Source organism: Hemiscyllium ocellatum, chromosome 1, assembly GCF_020745735.1.
Source record: "Hemiscyllium ocellatum isolate sHemOce1 chromosome 1, sHemOce1.pat.X.cur, whole genome shotgun sequence".
Taxonomy (NCBI): domain Eukaryota; kingdom Metazoa; phylum Chordata; class Chondrichthyes; order Orectolobiformes; family Hemiscylliidae; genus Hemiscyllium; species Hemiscyllium ocellatum.
In genome coordinates, this window is record NC_083401.1 from 74,247,529 (window position 1) to 74,270,588 (window position 23,060).

Here is a 23,060-nt window from a genome sequence, read left to right on the forward strand (position 1 = left end):
ATTCCAGGCACCTCCTACCCTCTGTTTTAAAAAACTTGCCCCGCACATCTCCTTTAAAATATCCCTCTCTCATCTTAAACCTATGCCCCCTAGTATTTCACATTTCCACTCACTCATACCCTCACAGCTTCCCTTTCTCAGAATGTATTGCCCTATGTTTGCAATGAGTGATTTTGTGTAGTCTGCTTGAAGCTGCTGCAAAGCAGGTTGTCATGGGATTCGAGGATTCAAACCTGATACTTCTCAGCATTTGGGGGTTGGTTTTTATAATTGATGGTTTTTCCATCCTCGACAAATTTCCTCTTTCGTGGGTTTAGTCAGAGGAGGCTTCTATTCCAGTTTTTGTTTGAGGTTTAGTATTATTTAATTTTGAATCGCCCAGCTGTGTCAGGAGAAGCTGTACTTTCCAGTTCTACTTTAGTATGTTCTGGTCTAGTTGGCACAGTGCCTATTCTGCTTTCTGGGAACAGTAGCAATGCACGCGGGCAGATTTAACAGTCTGATTGTTATACTTCCATTTTGTTTTCTGCTCTTTTCTCACCAGAGGCATTTGTATATTGACTTTCTTCATGGTAGTCCATCCAAAGTACTGTTGATTAGGCCATTGATTTTGTAGTACTATTGAGAACATTTGAATTCCACGGCATTTCCCATATCTTACCAGGAAATGTCCACGATGCACACAATGGGCAACATGCAGTTCATTTAGTTTTCACATTACCCAAATGTGTCCTTTTAGAAAAGCTGATTCCTCTTCTCCTTAACCAGATTTTAATGTGATTTTTGACTGTGTTTGTACATCTAGAACATCTAGAATCCTAGAATCACTACAGTGCGGAAAGAGGCAGTTTGGTCCAATGACCCCCCCCCCCCCCCCCCCCCCCCCGCCCCCCCAGCCAACTTTCCAATCTTCAGGCTCTCTGCCTGTATTTCTGATGAAGGGCTTTTGCCCGAAACATCGATTTTACTGCTCCTCGGATGCTGCTTGAACTGCTGTGCTTTTCCAGCACCACTAATCCAGAATACACTTTGAAAATGAAAACCTGTCAAACTGCTTAATTGTTTGCAAAGTGCTTTGGGCATTGCTGAAGTCATAAAAGGTGCTATACAAACACATGTCTTTCTTTCTACATCTGCCGTTTTCCAAACAAAGGACTCCAGTGGCATCATCCAGTACACAAGGCTAGGAATCACACCAACATTTGATAACTAAGACTAAAAAGCATGTTGACTGTTGTTCATCGACGTGCCCTTCTACAAATAGGTCACTATTCGGTCAGTAATGACTACAAATGCAATAATTTGAGAATATTGTGACCACATCATGGGACAGGATTTAAATTCCTCAATTAGAACCTTAATATCACAATGAATTCCAGACCTAACTCCACATCATCATGTAAATGCACATGTGCAGTTATTTGGATATGCAAAGCATTCCACTGACCAGGAATCCCGTTCAATTAATACCTATATGAAAGAGACAAAACCAAAAATCAAAAACAACAATCAAAACAGGAATGGATCCAACTTAAAGGATGTGTAACAACTGTTACAGAAGTGCTGCTCATCAGGAATGTAAAGGAATACTCCTCACTTGTCTTGATGAGTGCAGTACCAGCAAACCTCAGCAAGCTTGTTGCCATCCAATTCAAAGTTTGCTTGGTAATACATCACAAACACTCACTCCCTCTACCATCACCAACACTCAGGAGCAGCAGTGTGTGTCACATACATGATGCACTGAGGAAATTCACCAAGGCTCCTTAGGCAACATCTTCCAAACCCATGACTACTACCATAAGGCCAGCAGCTACATGTGAAAACCTGTAAGTTGTTCTCCAAACCTAGAGCAGGAAAGTGAAGCGAGAATAACTATAGTGTATTTTTGATGATAGAAACTCGATGGACTGAAGGTCCTCTTCTGTATTGTATCATTCTATAATTGTATGATATTGTGAAGTCATTCACCATCCTGATTTGGAATTGTGTTGACATTCCTTCAGTATTACTAAACCAAAATCCTGGAACTTCCTCCATAGCAAAATGTGTAAGCATTCCTGGACAAAATAGGCTGCTGTGATTCAAGGAGGGAGCTCACTATCACCCTTTTATGGCATTTTGGGATAAGTAATAAATGCTGCCCCAGCTAGCAATACCCAAATCCCATGAATGAATAAATAACATTCTGTATTTTCCAATGTTATCATATGCAAATCCACATTCTGGCACTGGCATGATTAACAGATTCAGATTAATGAGCAATGAACACACTTCAGTAGTTGATTTAACTAGTTAGCACAGATACATCTGGAAATGATCCTATGTATTAAACAAATTGATACAAATTCCTCACCTATAATTTATTATTGATCATGGGGACCCTTGGTTCTTCCAATCATCTCTATAACTCTGCCTTACCTCAGCCCATCAAATGTTGAAACATTTATCATGTCATTTTTAAACTCAAATACACAATTGCTTCTACAAGTTAGATTCAAAAGTGTGCCCATCTCCCATTCTTCCAACCTTATAACACATCGGAATTATAAATGGCCAGAACATTTTAAAAAATTACTTAAATAATCAGCACCCATGGAAATTGCCAAATTTAAACTGTATATTTTACATCTTTATGTACAAACGTTGAAGTTTCAATACATTCAACTATGACTTGTGCAGATTGAAACACATGTGATCCATGATCCCAGCAATCCATAATCAAGTCTGCTTTTCAATTTTTAAAGTACAATAGAAGGCTGTCAGCCAAATGGACATTCAATTCTACTTGAGGCACTGGTCACGGGTTCAAATTCCATCAGTTGGAGGTCTTGAAATAAAAAAATCTTCCCTCAGGAGGTATGGAAATAGCGGGGCTATGAATTTTTTTTAATTTTTATCTCATAAAATGCATTAAAAGAAACAGGATGGTCTAGTGAAGATATACAGTAAGCACATAAAAGTTGAATTTAAATGCTAGAAAATATGGTCATTACTTTAAATAAGGCTCTGTAACATAGGAACAGTCAGTTTATAGGAACAGGCAAATGATCAGATGGTAGTCATATTAGTTCAAGGGTGTGTAGATTATACATGTGTAGCATGTTTTCACAATGATTTGCTGCTTAGTTACATGTATCTGTGGATTCAAACAGAGGAAATTCAGTGTCCTAATCATAAGCACACAGTTACCACTGTTATACAATTATCAATTTATTTTTGCGTGCTGTTGGAATCACAAGTGTTAGACTATTAAATAGTATTATTTGTGATAATTTCATGCTGATAATTAAATAAATTATCTGCCAAAATTTAGAAGACAAATGATCCATTTTCTATGACTAGATTCAGTTGAAGGGAAGATAAGAATTATGCAGTGGAGAGAAATGTTCTAACCTGCTAAAATTTCTTCAAGGAAATCACTTTTAGAGTGAAGGGATTTCAGATAAAAAGGCTGATCCTTAGATTGGGGGAGACCTTATGTAGCAAATTGCTGACTGTAAAGAGTAATGCTTTTATTAAACAGCTGCTCCATGCAAACTGACAGCTTCCTGAGAATGGCTGAACTCTGCTCCCACAACCCCAGCCCTGTTAGGAGTATCTCCATAAGAAACAATGGAGCTCAACTGTTCTTTAAAGGCAATGGATCAACTGCCATGGTAGAAGGTGAAGCAAAACATTAGGGGAATCTACAGAGCAGAATACTGCAGCTGTCTGGTACAAGATCATGCAAAGCCCCCACTTCAATAATGTTTGTAGGAGTTATATGGAATTAAGGACTTTAAACCGAAAGCACATCTGCAAACTTCCTCCTCAAACCTAATGATATTCCTGTATCCTGTACAGGAAACAAAATCACCGTATCCTGTTCAATAAGCCAAACCGAGCTACAGCAAAATAATGTCAAATGAATTGATGATAGTTTCCTGACAATTTATTAGAAGTTGTCAATCTGTTTTTGTTCAGTGATAAAGCCCATTAACTATTTATTGCAATTTTCCTTCTAGTATCCGATAAAGCAGCCAAACCACTTCTGTTAAATAGAAGATTCCTATTGGGATAAGTCCCTTCAGCAGGGTTTCCAGTCTACCACCTCACGATGTGCACTCCATATTTGCTTTCCTTTTGCTTGTTACAGTGCTTCTGCATCAAACTAGATAAATAATTGACAGCAAAAGTTCAAGCATTAATTTGTGCAGCAATCTTAAAAAAATCAGCAAAACCTCCATGGAATTTTTCATGAAGTCACTAAATAAATGTAAGTTATTTTTCTTATTCTCTTCTGTCAACAAGACTCATTCTTCTAAAGATTAGTAATTCGCTATTCATTTTTTTCTTGAAACTCCTAATCCACTGAAAAGAGGTGATTGATAAGGTCCAATTGTAGACACCAAATCCAATGAGAGCAGATGGGCAAAGGGTTAACATTCCAGTAGCAAGTTTCACCCCAATATGACATCTTCACCTCTTCATCATCAGAACAAGCAAGGTTTGAGAAGCCGTAGAGTTAATGTCTCAGGCAGACCATTGGAACTCACAGACATTCAAAATTCAATGCTTGATGAAATATTTCATGCCCTGAGGTAATGTGGAGAGTGAACAGTTTGAAGTTGGCTCTGGCTTTCTCTCAATGCTGCTGAGATAACACAATGCCGATAGGAATATAAAATGCCACTAAAGAAATGTCATAACTTTTCCATATCTCGAAAGAAACTAATATTTATATATTTTTTAAAATTTTCAACTTTTAGCATTGTTATCAGCTTTCAAGGACAGAAAGTCTGATTGTTCTTGTTCACGTTATTTTTGCCTAAGTGATCACCATTTAAAGATGGCAAAAAAATTAACTCTATAATCCACACATTCCTAAAAGAATTTTATCACTATAAACCTCTATCATTGACATTTTCAAAGTGTTACCTTTTAGTGGCTCAATGCACTGATTCTAAAAGTTATTGTGGCTCTGTCATATGTTCAGCCAGAAACTAGGGATTTCAGAGTCACACATTTCAGAGGAAGTGTGTTTAATCTTGAGTCTCTACTGAACAGTATGGTACAATTAAAGTGTTAGTAGAAACTTAACTAGCTTTGAGATTCCTGGTACATGTTGGAGAAACTTTTCCAGGTTCCTGCTCTTGGTTATTCTCCAGGGATTAAGTTAGAATGTGTGTGATTTTGCATGTGCGTGTGAGTATGCATGTGTGTACACACATTTGTGTGTGACTGTGAGCGCCAATGTGCTTTGATGTGTTTGAGTTTGAATTTGTGTGTATTTATCACTTATATTTTTCTATCGATTTGTGTAGGTGTGCATGAGTGTATGCATTTGTGTCTGTGAAGATATTACATGGCAGTATCTCCAAGGCAATTAGAAAAGTTATCTTAAATATTTTAATATCTTTGTTAAACATTATACTTGAATTGTGAATGAAGAGTCCGGAATTGGCTGCAATACCAGTGTGGAACCTGATGACACCTGCAGAGGTGGTGTTGGAGACAGAAACAAGAGGGGAATCAGAAATGCTCGTGATGTATCCCTGAGTTGACATTGTAAAGGGTTAACTTTTGAGCATATATGGACACAGAACTGGCTTGGAGGTAGAAGACAGAGGGTGGTGGTGGAGGGTTGCTTTTCAGATTGCAGCCCTGGGACCAGTGGAATGCCACAAGGATCAGTGCTGGGTCCTCTACGTTTTGTCATTTATATAAATAATTTGGATGTGAACATAGGATGTACAGTTAGTAAGTTTGCAGATGACACCAAAATTGGAGGTGTAGTGAACAGCGAAGACATTTAACACAGAGTACAACAGGATCTTGATCAGATGGGTCAATGGGCTAAGGAGTGGCAAATGGAGTTTAATTTAGATAAATGTGAGATGCTGCATTTTGGGAAAGCAAATCTTAGCAGAACTTATACACTTAATGGTAAGGTCCCAGCGAGTGTTGCTGAACAAAGAGATCTCAGAGTGCAGGTTCATAGCTCCTTAAAATTAGAGTTACAGGTAGATAGGATAGTGAAGAAGGCATTTGGTATGCTTTCCTTTATTGGTCAGAGTATTGATGCAGGAGTTGAGAGGTCATGCTACTAACACTTTAATTATAAACTAACACTGTTCAGCAGAGACTCAAGATTAAACACACTTCCTCTGAAATGTGTGACTCTGAAATCCCTAGTTTCTGGCTGAACATATGACAGAGCCACAATAACTTTTAGAATCAGTTAAAAAAATCACACAACACCAGGTTATAGTCCAACAGATTTAATTGGAAGCACACTAGCTTTCGGAGCGATGCTCCTTCATTAGGTGATTGTGATGATTTTAGAATCATTTTAGAATCAGTGCATTGAGGCACTAAAAGGTAGCAACAGGACATTGGTTAGGCCACTGTTGGAATATTGCGTGCAATTCTGGTCTTCTTCCTATTGGAAGGGTGTTGTGAAACTTGAAAGGGTTCAGAAAAGATTTACAAGGATGTTGACAGGGTTGGAGGATCTAAGCTGCAGGGAGAGGTTGAATAGGCTCAGGCTGTTTTTCCCTGGAGAGTCAGAGGCTGAAGGGTGAACTTATAGAGATTTATAAAATCACGAGGAGCATGGATAGGGTAAATAGACAAGTCTTTTCCCTGGGGTGGGGGAGTCCAGAACTCAAGGGCATAGGTTTTGGGTGAGAGGAGAAAGACATAAAAGGGACCTAATGACAAGCTTTTTAACTCAGAGGGTGCTGTATGTATGGAATGAGCAGCACAGGAAGTGATGGAGGCTGGTACAATTGCAACATTTGATTACATTCCCTACAGTGCGGAAACAGGCCCTTCGACCCAACCCAGTCCACACCAACTCTCCAAAGAGTAACCCACCCAGACCCATTCCCTCTGACTAATGCATCTAACACTATGGGCATAGAACATAGAACATAGAACACAGAACATAGAAAAATACAGCACAGTACAGGTCCTTTGACCCTCGATGTTGTGCTGATCCAAGCCCACTTACCTACACTAGCCCACTATTCTCCATATGCCTATCCAATACCCGTTTAAATGCCCATAAAGAGGGAGAGTCCACCACTGCTACTGGCAGAGCATTCCATGAACTCACGACTCACTGAGTAGAGAATCTACCCCTAACATCTGTCCTATACCTACCGCCCCTTAATTTAAAGCTATGCCCCCTCATAATAGCTGACTCTATACGTGGAAAAAGGTTCTCATGGTCAACCCTATCTAAACCCCTAATCATCTTGTACACCTCTATCAAGTCACCCCTAAACCTGCTTTTCTCCAATGAAAACAGCCCCAAGTGCCTCAGCCTTTCCTCATACGATCTTCCTACCTTACCAGGCAACATCCTGGTAAACCTCCTCTGCACCCGTTCCAGTGCCTCCACATCCTTCCTATAGTATGGCGACCAAAACTGCACACAATACTCCAGATGCGGCCGCATCAGAGTCTTATACAACTGCAACATGACGTCAGGACTCCAGAACTCAATTCCTCTACCAATAAAAGCCAGTACGTCATATGCCTTCTTCACAGCACTATTTACCTGGGTGGCAACTTTCAGAGATCTGTGGGCATGGACACCAAGATCCTTCTGCTCCTCCACACTACCAAGTATAATTTAGAGTCATAGCATGGCCAATTCATCTGACCTGTACATCTTTGGATTTAAGAGACATTTGGATGGGTCTGTGAATAGGAAGAGTTTGGAGGGAGATGGGCCAGGTGCTGGCAAGATTAGGTTAGGATATCTGGTCAGCATGGATGAGTTGGACCGAAGGGTCTGTTTCCATGCTGTACATCTCTATGACTCTATATATATATATCACATATATTAGAAGCTATGTTAATGATGATGTATTATAATGGCTTCACATTTCATTATATTTGTGAACTTAAGTATGCAAGGTTATGAATTTACTGGACATTTTTAAAAAATAAATGAAAAGACTTATTGCGATCTTTTTTGCAAAGCATTTCTTGGAAACCACATGATTCTGCCCTTTATAAATCTCTCAGCTTTGGCCATCATCTGTGCTGATTTAGCTCATGGCTCTGTTGGGCCTGTGGCCCCAGGAACCACTCACTTAATGGGATGGGGAATCTGAAGAAGTCTAATTCATTGGCAGTCTTGGGAAACACTTTCAGGTAGGGCCACCTCATGGATCAATGACAGTACTTCCCAAATTTTTCCCCAACAGGTAGCTATTTCCACATCAGGTGAGATTCAATCTATAGAGAGCTGTCAGTACAGCAAATTTTTTTGTCAACATGAGTTAATGATTCAGGCATGACAGGGTAAATATGCTAAATTCTTCTGCTGATGATTCAGATGAATGTGAAGCAATATTGTGTCACTATTTTCTGAATCACCTAACATCTTTGATTTATTCTCACAAACATGTTCCCCATTTACAGGTTGCTGGTCGGGTCACCATGGAGTGGTTCTCCTGACAATCGCACAGGAGATGTATACAAATGTCCTATCAATAGTGACAGTGCAACTTGCGAGAAACTCAACTTGGGAAGTAAGTATAATGCCACAATAAACGTGAAAAATGTTATATCCATTGGTGACATATCTAACAGCTGTAGGTAGGCACACACCCAGCTGAGTTGGTTTGAAAATTGTCTACTATCTTTTTCTGTTTCAATCTTTTTCCTCAATATCACCCAATACTGAATAGAATTATGTCCCATAATATTTTCAATTATACACGAACATACATCCTCTGAAACGCTTTCAATTACCTATAACCTTTAAACAGGAAAATGAAATCTGTTATAAAAACAGAAAATGCTCGAGAAACACAGCAGGTCGAGCAGCATCTGTAGAGAGAGAAATAGAGTTCTGATTATCCCTTCTGAAGGACAGTCATATTAGACCACAAGCATTACACTGTTTCTCTGTTGCCAGAGTGGTTAGCACTGCTGCTTCACGGGACCTGGGTTCAATTCCCACCTCAGGCGACTGTCTGTGTGGAGTTTGCACATTCTCCCCGTGTCTGCATGGGTTCCCTCCGGGTGCTCCGGTTTCCTCCCACGATCCAAAGATGTGCAGGTTAGGTGAATTGGTCATGCTAAATTGTCCATAGTGAAAGGTGCATTCGTCAGGGGGAGTGGGTCTGGGTGAGTTGCTCTTCAGAGGGTAGGTGTGGTCAATTCATCTGACCTGCACAGATGGGCCGAAGGGCCTGTGTCCATACTGTAGGGGATCAATTTAATCTGCTGAGTTTCTCCAGTGTTCTCTGTCTTTGTTTCAGATTTCCAGTATTGCTTTTCTTTTAATGTGGAGGCCACTGGTTGGATTCTGACAGGGCTGAAAGTTCTTTTTATTTTGCATTTGTCTCGTGGAAGTACTGTACGACTTGCCCAAGCTAATGAGGATGCCCCACAACTTTATCATTGTTGCTTCACGTTTCCCCAACCTCTCAGTTAACCTTGCAGTTAAACTGTGGTTTTGGGTAAATGTTAGACTGCTCACCTCCTCTATCTAAATGATCCCATGGTTCCAGAGACAACAAAGTATATCTCTATGGCAGGTAAATATCTTGCTCTTCTCCTGTGGGCTTGAGGAACAGACAGTTTTTGAGAATGTTTCCTCAGTTCTCACAGTTACAGCCTTCATGGTTGGATTTCATGGAGATAATATTGATTTAGTCGGACAATAAAAGCAGTCATATCAATTCAGCCATTGATGATACCTCTTCCTTGATATTGTATTGGGAGAAATGTGCACTGAGAGTTGCTGAATTAATTTCATCCAATTAACATGATTACACAAAGTCAGAATGATCCCCATGTGTGACAATTTTATCATTTGATTGAATTCATTGATTCATTTGTTAATGTTTTCCCGATTTCTGTTTGTACTCATCAACCACCATGCATTTTCTGGTATTTGCCATAGTAAACACCTCCCACATTTTACAATGTTAAATATTTACAGGTTGCTTTTCCAATTGGCGTCATGTCTGATCTGAACAGTCGTCTGTTTTGAGTCACACAATATTGGAACCGGATCTTGTTAGTTTTTGGAATGCTTTTACTCTGCATACTCAATATTATACCATTTGCAGTGTTTCAGGTGATTTCCATCCTACTTGCCTTTGTTGTTCCAATATCATTTTACCTTTCTATAGTCAAATACATGGCTCCTGGCATTACGTATTTTAAATTCCCAAATCATGTTAAATTTGTTCACTCTGCTGCTGCTATCTGTACTGATGTGTGAAACACTCAGATCCTAGAATTTATCAAGAGTTATCTGAAAACCTGTCAAGATGAACACTACCTCTTGTCTTTCTTGATGGACTGAATTATACCACAAGCCACATATACTGACTGAAGTTTTTTCAACTTTGTATTAGATTGATTCATGCTTCATACTCACAGCAATTATTTTATTTTTTCTATTTTTATAAACCTCTTCTGTCCCTCATTTTACTAGGAGAGAAAATCTCTCATTTTACCCCATATTTGTGGTAACCTATTTGTTCATGGCATAACTAGCAACACAAAGATTATAAGCTCAAAGTCATCAGAACAAGTTATGAAATTTAATTCTGGAAATCTAAACAATTTCGGGCTAGTTCCAGACAATATAACCATGAAAGCTGTTTGATTTTCTTATAAACATGGCTGTTCATGATTGCAGATCAGCTGCCCAGTCAATAGAGCTGGAGCCAAATTCTAGGCTGCTATTCAGCATGATTTTTCAAGCAGGCCTATATTTTGCCACCAGTGAAGTATCATCTCCAATTCTCCTCTTCGTGAGATTGAACTTCCAGCTCCTATGGACTCCCATCCAGACTGCTGCTGGAAAGGTGCCTTCAAAACCTCAGATCGCCAGATAAAATAGTGTGCAGGAGGAAATCGGAGTTTTCTCCTCCACTGAAAGTGGCAAACTTGACCTCAGTGGGCATAGAGGTACATTTTGCATATTAGACATTTTCAAGCCTTAGAAAGTCCAGAGAAATATCACATGGAGTCAGGAATGCAATTGAATTCCTCCAGGCCATTTTTATACTGAACACATCTCCACACCCAGATGAAAGTTTGATCCTTAGGGTATGCTTAAAAAAAACTGCACAATAAAGTTTAATTGTTAAATATATATTTGGTGAAGTTATTTACTTTGTTACACTGGGCATTTACTGATATCAAACACCATTTAATTGATTGAAAAGATTTCATTTCCCTTGGCTCTCAAAATGAACTGTCCCTCCACTACTGGTGAATGCAATGCTACTTGTATTGGACGAATGCTAAAATATAATATTTTATTAGATCTTTTGCTTGATTTTTCAGATATAATGACTATTCCAAATGTGACTGAGGACAAACAGGACATGAATGCTGGTTCCACACTGATCAGAAATGACAAAACTGGTGGATTTTTGGTAACTGCAAATTTTGAAACTGGATATTTTGCAAAATGTAATACTGTGATGTGATACTAATAACATACTTAACTTTAAACTTTGCACAATTCACTCAGATTGTGAGTACTCTTGAGTAGTATTAAGTACTGTTGTCAAGATCACATTTTAGAACCAGGTGAGAAACATAGAAAATAGATCTGCTTCAGTTCAGCTACTTTTGTTTAAATTTATACAAATATTGAATTTCTAAATTGTGGTCCAAATTTTCTGACAACCTGTCGTTATCACTAAGTAGATGAGAGGTAAGTGTGGGGACACTGCAGAATCCCTATCATAGCACACTACACTATGAAGGAATTTGACATTGGATTTCTATACCTCTAGCTCCCTGAAAATCTCCCATTTCAATTGGAGACTTCAGAGGACTCTAATAAGCAAATATTTAGTCAGGAGAAAGTAAGTTATGAAAGACATAGTCCTATGCCTAAGCAACTATTCAACTGACCCCATATTTACCTGGATCACCACCAACTACAACTCCCACAAATCCCTTACACCTCCACCACATGATTTGACACCAATAATCCCTAAGGACAACCTTTTCACACAGAGGTGGTGCGAGTAAGGAATGAGCTGCTAGAGGAAGTAATGGAGGCTGTTATAATTACTACTGTTAAAAGGCATCTAGATGGGTACATGAATGGGAAGAGTATAGAGGGATATGGGCCAAGTGCTGGCAAATGGGACTGGATTAATTGAGGATATGTGGTAGGCATGGATAAGTCGAACCGAAGGGTCAGTTTCTGTGCCATACATCTCTGTGATTCTACATCCAACTTGCTTGTTACCTCTACCATCAATACTCAGTAGAAGCTGCTGCTGAAATTTGTCAAAGATTATTAAACAGCACCTTCCAAACTCATGACCACTGCACCTGCAAGGACAAGGGCTACAGTCACCATCGTGTTCCTTCACTGTTGCTGGGTCTAAACCCTGGAATTTCCTCCCAAAGGACATTGTGTGTCAACAGGTCAGGCAGCATCCAAGGAGCAGGAGAATTGATGTATTGGCATGAGCCCTTCTTCAGGTTCATGAGCCTGAAGAAGGGCTCATGCCCGAAACGTCAATTGTCCTGCTCCTTGGATGCTGCCTGACCTGCTGCGCTTTTCCAGCAAAACATTTTCAGCTCTGACCTCCAACATCTGCAGTCCTCACTTTCTCCTAGAAGATTTTAACTTACAGACTGTGCCAGTTCAAGAAGACAGCTCACCAATACCTTTTCAAGGGTAACTAGAGATGGGCAGTAAATGCTGACAAGCCAGCGATGGCTATGTCCCACATGTGAAATAAATAAAAACACTTGACACACCATGCACTCCCAGGTCTATGCCAACCATTAGACCCAGGCATTCTTAATAATCCCTCACATCCTCTGTACTAATGCATGGCACTTCTATCCATCCCCAATAGCCCTTCATACCTGCCTGAGACTCCATAGAACTCACATGCTCATTCACTCTGTATATCCTCAGTACAGAACAAATGGACCCTGTAAGAGGAATAGCATATGTAGTATTTCAAAAAAATGCCCATTCAAAATTTTCAGAAAACAACTTTTGTTGCTAGAACCCCAGAAAGGTGTATATCAACCCAAAAACAATAACAGAAGCTTTACATACTTGACACCTCTTTCTCTTGTGAAAATAAACATTGAAGCATTGATTAAGGAGATTACAGAGGAATAAAAGCAGATTCAAACAACTGCAATGTGTCTTCAGCAGTTGGTCCACCTCCATGAAAATTGAGAGGTACCAGGTGTGGCCTACCCCTGGCTAGGTCAAGATTGCAGTATTTTTATCAACAGAATTAATTTATTTTTTCTTTCTTTCAGACTTGTGCTCCATTATGGGCACAGAAGTGTGGCACCATGAATTATCCAAGAGGGTTGTGTGCAGATATAACTTCAAATTTCAAAATATCAAACGCCTTTTCACCAGCTGTTCAACGTAAGCTTCAACTTCAGATGCTGAGTGTTACAAAATGTCAAACATTCTAGAAATAACATCATTATTATCACAGAACTTTTCAACTCTTATTTAGAGTCATAGAGTCATAAAGTTGTACAGCAAGGCAACAGATCCTTCGGTTCAACTCATCCATGCAGACCAGATATCCTAAATTAATCAAGTCCCATTTGCCAGCATTTGGCTCATATCCTTCCAAACTATTGGCAATCATATACCCATCCAGATGCCTTTAAAATGTTGGAATTGTACCACTTGCATCACTTCCTCTGGCAGCTCATTCCATACATGCACCATCCTCAGCATGAAAAACTTCCCCTGAGATCCCTTTTAAATCTTTCCTTTCTCAGCTTAAGCCTATGCCTTCTATGTTCCCTCAACCTTGGGGCAAAGACCTTGTCTATTTATCCTATTCACACCTCATGATTTTATAAACCTATATAAATCACCCCTCAGCCTCCAACACTCCAGGCAAAATAGCCCCAGCCTATTCAGTGCCTCCTTATAGTTCAGACCCTCCAACCCTAGCAACATCCTTAGAAATCTTTTCTGAACCGTTTCAAGTTTCACAACATTCTTCTTATAGCAGGGAGACCAGGATTGAATAGAATATTCCAAAAATGACCTCTCCCATGTTCTATCCAGTTGTAACATGGCATCCCAACTCCTATACTCCACAGACTGATCAATAAAGGCGACCATATCATATGTCTTCTTCACTATCTTGTCTACCTGAGCATATTCCATGGTTGAGTACCTCTAATAAACAATTCGACACAATGAGTTCCCAGAGTGTGTAAGCACATATCCCCTTAGATTTGTATTACCATGGCTGATTTCAGTCCATTAAGTGGTTAAAATCACTATATGATCCTAATGTGGTGTTTTCAATAACCAGAATGCAATGTGAGGTATAAGTTGTACACCTTGGGGAAAAATGCCAAATTTCAAATAATCTCATCAACTAGTACTATGGAAGAACAGAGTGCTAATTTATTGACAATTAATTCATAAAGAAATGTTGCTAAAATTACATAAAGCATAGTGGGACTACATCTGGATTATTGTGTCCAGTCTTGATCTCCTTACTTGAGGAAGTGTGTGGTGGTACTAGAGCCAGTTCAGAGAAGGCTCACCGGATTGATTCCAGGATGAAAGTGCTGTCGGATAAGGAGCATTTGAATAGCTTGGTCTTGGTCTTGCACTGGCTGGAGTTCAGGGGAATGGGGAGGATCTGACTGAGATTTATAAAATGCTAAAGTGGCTTGATAAGGTGGATGGTGAACAGATGTTTCCTTCTGTGGGAAGTCTTGAATATGAGGTCATAGATACAGAGTGAGAGAAGGTAGGGTTGTGAATCTGTGAAACTCACTGCCCCAGAGTGCAATGAAGGCTGAATCAATCAACAGATTCAAGAAAGAAACAGATATGTGTCTGATGAACAGTGCAACAAGGAGCTATGGGGTAGACCAGCAGGAGGCTGGAGGAACACAAGACGCCAGATAGCATCAGGAGGTGAAGAAATCGGCCATTTTGGGTGTAACGCAGATCTGAAGAAGGGTTATGACCTAAACATTGACTTCTCCACCTCCCGATGCTGCCTGGCTTGCTAAAATCTTCCAGCCTCCTGCATTCCTACCTTGGATTCCAGCATCTCCAGGTTTTTTCTGTCTCTGAAAGGTCTTTGGGGAGCAGTAGGAAAGTGGAGTTGAGACCAGGATAAGATCAGCTGTGATCATGTTAAATGGTGGAGCTGGCTCAGAGGGCTGAATTGCCTGCTCCTACTCCTAATTCTAATATTCCTGTGACAAGTCAACTATTATTGACAAAGTGCAGCCATGGAGAAATCAATATGCTCACCAAGATGCAAATGGAGGATATAAGCAAAAATTGCTGGAGAAACTCAGCAGATCTGGCAGAATCTGAGGGGACAAAGCAAGGTTATTGTATCAGGTTCAGATACCCTTTATTAAAACATGGATGAGACATGCAGAGAGGGTGTACATACATACAAAGTGAGAACATACTCTTCACATTTGCAGTAAAGGGGTCATTTCATATCAATGTCTGTTATTTCTAATGTAATGCAAGTGTAAATGAGGCATATTACAAGCTCAGCTCATTATCTTCAATTTCTCCTTAGCCACACAAATACACACAACAGTCCCAATAAACAAACTCTCTTTAAAACCCAGTACAAATAGAACACATACTTATAGGTTGAAGTTGAAGGGCAGAAAAGAGAGAGAGACTTTTCACATAGCTCCCTGTCTGAACTTCCCAGTTCAGGACTCAACTGAAAAACAGCTCAGTTCAGCTAAAGAGCTGACCACTTCCCTTTCTTTGTACAAGTCACTTCTAAAACATGACCACTTTGGCCTGAAGTCTCATCTGTTTACATATAAACAAAAAGCCTCTCAAAATCCTTTTCAACTCTGTGCCAAACCAGACTGATCGGAGTCCAGCTCAGTTTATTACCCTCTGAAACAAATCAAGGACAGAGACTTCTTGAGCCAAGGAACAGCTTTTAGAAAAAAGCAGCACACTCTCAACTCTGATCTCCAGCATCCACAGTCTTCACTTTCTCCTGCCAATGTTTAGGTCAACATTGAGTATAGGAGTTGAGAAGTCATGTTGAGGCTGTGCAGGACGTTGGTTAAGCTAGTTTTAGAATGCTGCATTCAATCTGATGTCCTAGCTATGGGAAGGATATTATGAAACTTCGAAAGGTTCAGAAAAGATTTACAAGGATGTTGTCAGGGTTGGAGGGTTTGAGTTTTGGGAGAGGCTGAACAGGCTGGGACTCTTTTGCCTAGAATGTCAGAGGCTGGGGGGTGACCTTATAAAATCATGAGGGCATGGATATGAGGAATAGCTAAGGTCTTGGTGTGTGTACGGAATGAGCTGCCAGAGGAAGTGATAGAGGTTGATAGAGGTTGGTACAATTACAACATTTAAAAGGCACCTTGATGGGTTCATGAACAGGAAGGGTTTAGAGGATTATGGGCCAAATGCTGGCAAATGAGACTATTTTAATTGAGGATATCTGGTTGGCATGGGCGAGTTAGACCGAAGGGTGTTTCCATGCTATTCAGCTCTATGACTCTACGACTCTATGAATAAGATCTAAAGCATGCATCCACCCACTGATCCTGAAGAAATTTACTAACATAATTTCTCTGGCCACCACGCATTGTCATTGGACTTGAGTTGTTAACTTGGCTCCTCTTACAAATGCTACCAAACTTTTTGCAAATGTGACCAAATCTATTGAGTTTCTCCTGCTCTTTCTGTTTTTGTTTTAAAACCATGAACCACCACTGCTTTTCCTGACCATCAGCTAATTTTTCTATTCATCTTATTCCCATCCCATTTATAATTTTTGGTCACAGATCTGTTGTGCAGTACTTTATCAGATCCTTTTGGAGGTCCATGTATATCACATCGATAGCATAGCCTTATTTATGTCCTTTGTAACTTCACCCAAAAAAGCTCACATAGATTCATTCCAACTTTATGATATTCTTTAGATTGTAAACAGTGTCAGTATCTGAGTGGTTGAATATAAGCTGAGGATGAGAATATTCATCACCATTGTATCCTTGTTGTTCTATTGCTATATGGATAGTTTGTTGTTCTTGTGTATCTGAAAAGAGAAAGGTATAGTGGAAGGGTTATGTTTTGTGTCCTGCTTCAGCTTGTAAACCAAAAGAAGCTCTGGATTAGGAAGAAAGTAGAATGTAAATAGAATTTGTGATGAAAATACCATTCTCCTTCCTGGCTTCAGCCCTGCTTCTGGCTATATCACCCACAACGGGCATCTCAATGATGGTAAGCACAGTCTCGTCTTGACAATTTAAACACTAGCTCCTTGTGGGTTGGCCTGCTGCATCTAATTGTGAACCAAAGTTATCATGCAAGAGAGGAAAGGAAGTGTGTCAATGAGTGTGGTTCAATCTGATAGATTAATATAGCTCTTCTGAATGTTACTTGGCATTGGTTCAAGCTGTGAAATGTATGCATGAGATTTGCTGAAATACCAACTGTGTATGGTTTTTGTTGGGCAACTGCATGTCAGGTACAAATCCTGATGGTTAGAGATGTGAGTAGGTAAAGGATGGATGTTCAGTGAATTGCACAATTTCTGGAACCAGGAGTGCAGTTGTGAAAATATTGCATTTGAAGGTATGGACATTAATCTTTGCCAGTCTAGAGAGATAATTGGAGTACTTGAGGCACTACATGCAGGTCCTTAAGGCTTGATACTTGGCATTGATCTCCATGGCTATCTATTTCAATTTCCATACAAGCAAGGGTCATGAAAGCCTCCTAATCCCTTTTAGTTCTAAGACATCACTATTCTTTCTACCTCCTTCCCACTAAGACCTTCACTGAATTGTCCAAAAGCCTAGGAGTGTACTGTAATTTGTCATTATTGATTGTTTCCTAGGTTGGATACACTTCTTGAACAGACTGTGGCCCAACCATAACACAGCTTCCCTTTAAGCTGTGCAGCCTTGCTTGGAATGATACTAATCATTGGCATCTTTGAACTCATATTTATACCTCCAGCCAATCAATTGCTTGGTTAGCACAACTGGATACTGAAATCATTGAATTGAGTTGACTGCATGAAGTTGGCATAAAAATGTAAAAACTAAGAACAGGAGTAGGTAATTCAGTCCTTTGAACATGCTTTGTCATTTGATATTATCATGGCTGATCACATCTTCGCCTCAATTCCACTTTCCTGTCCATTCTCCATAATCCTTTAAGCATTATTAATTTAAAATCTGTCTATCTCCTTCCTAAATGTATTTAGTGTCCCAGTGTCCACCACTCTCTGCGATAGTCAACTGTACAGATTCACAACCCTTTGAGAGCAGTCATTCCTCCTCATCTCTGTTTTAAATTTGCCACCACTTTTCTTAAAACTATGACCACTCATTCTAGATTGCCCCACAAGGGGAAACATGCACTCTACATCTATTTTGTCAATTCCCTTCCATATCTTTTATACATCGATTATATCTCTTCTCATTCTACTAAACTCTGACAAGTATAGGCCTAAACTGCTCAATTTCTCCTCATAAGACAAGCCTGCCATCTCTAGAATTAATCTTGTAAACTTTCTCTGAACTACCTGCAATACAATTACATCTTTCCTCTAGTATGGAGATTAACACTGTATGTAGTACTCCAGATCTGGTCACACTACTGCCTTGCACGTGTGCAACAATGCTTTCCTCCTTTTATTCCTTTAACAATAAATGCAAAAACTCCATTTGGTCTCCTTATTACTTGCTATCCTGCATTCCAGCTTTCTGCAACTCATGCATGAGGACAACCATATTCCTCTGCACTGAAACATTTTGAAGTTTCTCACCATTTTGATAATTTGTTGTTTTATTTATTCTTCCAACCATAATGGATAAACTCATACTGATCCACATTAAACTCCATCTGCCAAATTTTGACCCATTTACACTAACTTATCCATATCCATTTGTAAATTTCCTATTTCAACACTGCAATTTCATTTCCCATGCTGCCTGAATTAAAGTCAACAGGCATGGCTTAATCTCAAATCATTATGTATAAGTCCACAGTACAATTAACATTGCATTTATTCTATTTATAGGTTGTGGATCCTACATGGATCTTGTGATAGTACTGGATGGATCCAACAGTATCTGGCCTTGGGGACCAGTCCAAGATTTCCTGAAAAAATTAACAGGAAGTTTAGACATTGGCCCTAAAAAAACACAGGTAACTTCATTTTTTCAGTTTTGGTATATATTTGGCTTTCTAAAATATGGCTTTACTAAGGATATGGATTATAGTTTCTATTATGTACATTGTGCATGTCAGTATCTGTCATAAACTAAGAACAGTGTACGATGATTTGGAAGTAATTACATCTGCATACCTTTAAGTAACTAAAGAATTAAGAAAGGCTGAAACTAAGACCAACTCGTATGTGAAATAGCACTTCAGGCTTTTGGGCATGGCAAGGAGCTCTACTTCACACTGGACAAAATAGATGAGGTTTTAAATGAAACCCAGCTGCCAATCAGTCCTGTATCTAGCATAGAATAGTTCCAATATAAGAGGAAAAATGAAAAGACAGCTTCAATTCAACCCCTTCATTCCTTTTAGTACTTTACCTTGCCTAATAACTGATCCCAGAATCTTCCCTTTTGTACTTTGCTCCCATTTCTCTTTGAAAGACTGGTCTCCAACTTTTTCCAGATCTGATCAAACATGATCAAACTGGAATATGAACTCTGCTTCTCTCACCATAGACCTGCCAGGCCTGCTTCGCATTTTTACTTGCATTGAGTCAAAAAATGTCCTCCTGTCATTTTGTCCATGAAAGGTAATTAAAGTAATTGCTCCATATAGGTATCTGTTGTACAATATGGTGAAGATGCGAGATTTGAATTCAAGCTGAACACTTTCAAAACAACGGCTGAAGCTGAACAGTTTGCTGAAAACATCAAACAAAAGCAAGGAAAAGAAACAAACACAGCTCAGGGAATCAACTTTACAAGGTAAACTATGCCTCAAAACCAGGCCCATCAACTATTTCTGATTTGAGGGAAAGATATTGTCAAAGTAATTCCGAAGATCAGTGGCAGACCCGTTCAGCTGGGAACTTCAATTGACTTCGAAGAAATGGCTGATTGTCTGCAGTTGAGGTTTCTAATGAGTTGTCCCAATCCCCTTCAAAAGCTGCTGGTCAGATTGTTAGTTCTTCAGTCCCAGCAGAGTCACTAGGATGGGTGATTTCTGCAGAGATAAAGTAAGGCATAGACAGGACTGAATCAATGAGCCCTGGAGTGCAGGAAAGCCAACTTAGGCTCACCAAGGCCCACAGGCTAGCAGTGGCCAAGGCTCTCAGTGTTATGTTTTGTTCATTCATGGGATGAGGGAACCTCTACCTAGACCAGCATTTATTGCCCATCCCAGAGGGCAGTTTTGAGTCAACCACATTGCTGTAGATCTGGAGTCACAAGTAGACCGGACCAGGTAAGGATGGCAAAATCTTTCCCTAAAGGACATTAGCGATCCACGTCGATTTTTCTAACAATTGACAATGGATTCATAGTCATTATTAGAGTCTTAATCTTGGGCTTTATTGGATTCAAATTCCACCATCTGCCATGGCATGAAATGAACCCTTTACCTGGGTTTCTGGATTAATAGTCCAGTGATAGAAACGTTAGACCATCACCTCCCCTATTGGGCAAGATATGCAGCAGGAAGTTTAACTGCTGCAGCAAATGGTAATGAGCTGGAACTCCTTCCCAGGTAAGTGGTGCATGGGTTTGGGAATCAAGCAGGCTACTGGGATTGACAGGATTTCTTCATAATGGGCTACCATGGATGGTCTGGTCTACTGTGATGCAAATGACTTTAAGACTCTAAATGATGCAGTTTACCTATGGCTAGTTTTTCTGAGATGATGTTCTATCTTGCAGGCCTCCACCAGTGGGTTTGTGAATGGAGTCCTGTATAATTCTCCATGTAACCTTACTGTCACCCTCCCTGCTGCCAACCACCAAACTGCAATTGAAAAGGATTGGGCAAGGCCTACCTAATCCACAAACACTTGCCCAGCTGATGCTCTTCAGTAGCCAATTCATACTCACTTCCCCCAGACAGGTCATTCCACTTGGAAGTGAGGGATAAGGATTGGTGGGGGCAAATTATTTCCATCACTGGCTCTTTTTCAAGACCCAAGCTCCATCTCAAGTCCTAAGGTCTACCCTGGAAAAGGTGGTAATAAATAGCATTCCTGAACTACTGCAATTCATAGGGCTCCACCCACATTCAGTTAGGAAGATAGTTCCAGGATTTTGACTCAACAACTGTGAAGGAAACATGGTACATTTTCAAATCAGGTTGCAGTGGGACTTGGAGGGGAAGCTTCTGCTGCTGTTGGTAGAGTTATCATACATCCACTGCCTTTCTCCTTCCAGATGATGATGATTGTGGATCTAGAATTCTAACTGATCTCCAATGGAAGTTCTCTCAAGTCATATACTGCTGTAATATTAAGCAGTTTAATGTCCTGTTAAGGTTATTATACAGACCATTGCTTTGAGGAAGTGTTTTAAATAGAGAGCAATTATTGTACTTTCTGTCTCTTCTTATAGATTTGTCAAAATCTATTCTAGGCTACCTCAAAATCAGAAAAAAAATGGCAGAACACAAATGAGTTAGTCTCCCTTTTTGTATATATGTCCAAATATTGTTTAGTTAGCATCAATTGACTATTAATGAAAGATATTATCTGAAGTATTATAGAGTGTGACAGAAACTTGAGTTGTTTATATGAGTAGACAAGTAATGAAGCAACAAATTGTGGTCCTCAATGACAGCACTTTACTTTTGGGAAATATCATATGACATGGAAATACGGATAATTTAAATAAACAATGACAAAGCAACTATGAATAATGACAGAGGAGCTCATGCTAGGCTGTAGACCTTTACATGTCTATTGAACTAACTATTAATCGTAGATTTGGAAATAAATATTATTGGCCCCAGGTAAATACATACAGCCTATACTAGGTCTTGTACACCATATAATTCATGTTTAGTGTTATATATCCTGACAAATGAACTCACATAATGCTCAACTGTATGTTGATTGAAATATGTAGTTTGAAGTGATGTTAACTTATAGAATAAATTGGGGTAATTAACTTTGGCAGTATATAACTAAGAAGTGGATTAGTTCTGTTCTTTGAAATGTGTTAAACCAATTTGTCACATTTCAGGGAAAATGCATTCTTACCTCAAAATGGTGGAAGACCAAAAGCGACAAAGGTAATGGTTGTTGTAACTGATGGCGAATCTCACGACAAGGCCAAGTTGCCAGAAGTAATTCTTGAATGTGAGAAAGAACACATTGTTCGATTTGGGATTGCTGTAAGTACATTTTTAAATGTCATCAATGTAAACACTCATTATTTAACAAGTATGAAGTATTTTGTAAATTTGTGCATTGCGCAGTAGGAGCTTTATAATTACATGCTCAGGAATTTCAATTTATTGGGACAGTCAAAGAAAATTATTAGCTGTGGAGCCAGTGCTGGATATATCAGTAGATCAATATTCAACATAGAGGAGTGACAGTGCTCTGTCACACTCTTATTTTTCTTTGTTTATCACACTCTTTCCTATTAAATTGATGCAAATGTTGTTAAAATTGCAGAGTAAGTGTTATCATGCCAACATTAATATTCATTGAATGAAATGACCAACTTTAATCTTACATTTGATAATTTCATGAAGTCCAGTACAATGGGTTTTATTCTCAAATTGCTTCAGGTAAGTAGAATTTGTGTCACAAAACTAGAGCAAACGTAAACCTATATTGTGGATTAGTAGTGTTGAAAGAGCACAGCAATTCAGGCAGCATCCGAAGAGCAGTAAAATCGACGTTTCGGGCAAAAGCCCTTCATCAGGAATAAAAGCAGAGAGCCTGAAACGTGGAGAATAACCTAGAGGAGGGTGGGGGTGGGGAGAAAGTAGCATAGAGTACAATAGGTGAATGGGGGAGGGGATGAAGCTGATAGGTCGGTGGAGTGGATAGGTGGAAAAAAAGATAGGCAGGTAGGACAAGTCATGGGGA

The 23,060-nt window shown here is 39.5% G+C and overlaps 1 protein-coding gene across 1 annotated transcript in view; it reads left to right on the forward strand.

Moving 5' to 3' along the window:
- The window catches only part of itga2.2 (integrin, alpha 2 (CD49B, alpha 2 subunit of VLA-2 receptor), tandem duplicate 2), a 190,496-nt gene that overhangs the window by 69,920 nt on the left and 97,516 nt on the right, over positions 1-23,060 (forward strand). The window contains exons 3-8 of the mRNA XM_060822696.1: positions 8,422-8,531; positions 11,314-11,405; positions 13,279-13,393; positions 19,053-19,180; positions 19,817-19,965; positions 22,204-22,354. Of these exons, the coding sequence (XP_060678679.1) occupies positions 8,422-8,531; positions 11,314-11,405; positions 13,279-13,393; positions 19,053-19,180; positions 19,817-19,965; positions 22,204-22,354 (745 nt within the window). The remainder of the gene's footprint in view (positions 1-8,421; positions 8,532-11,313; positions 11,406-13,278; positions 13,394-19,052; positions 19,181-19,816; positions 19,966-22,203; positions 22,355-23,060) is intronic.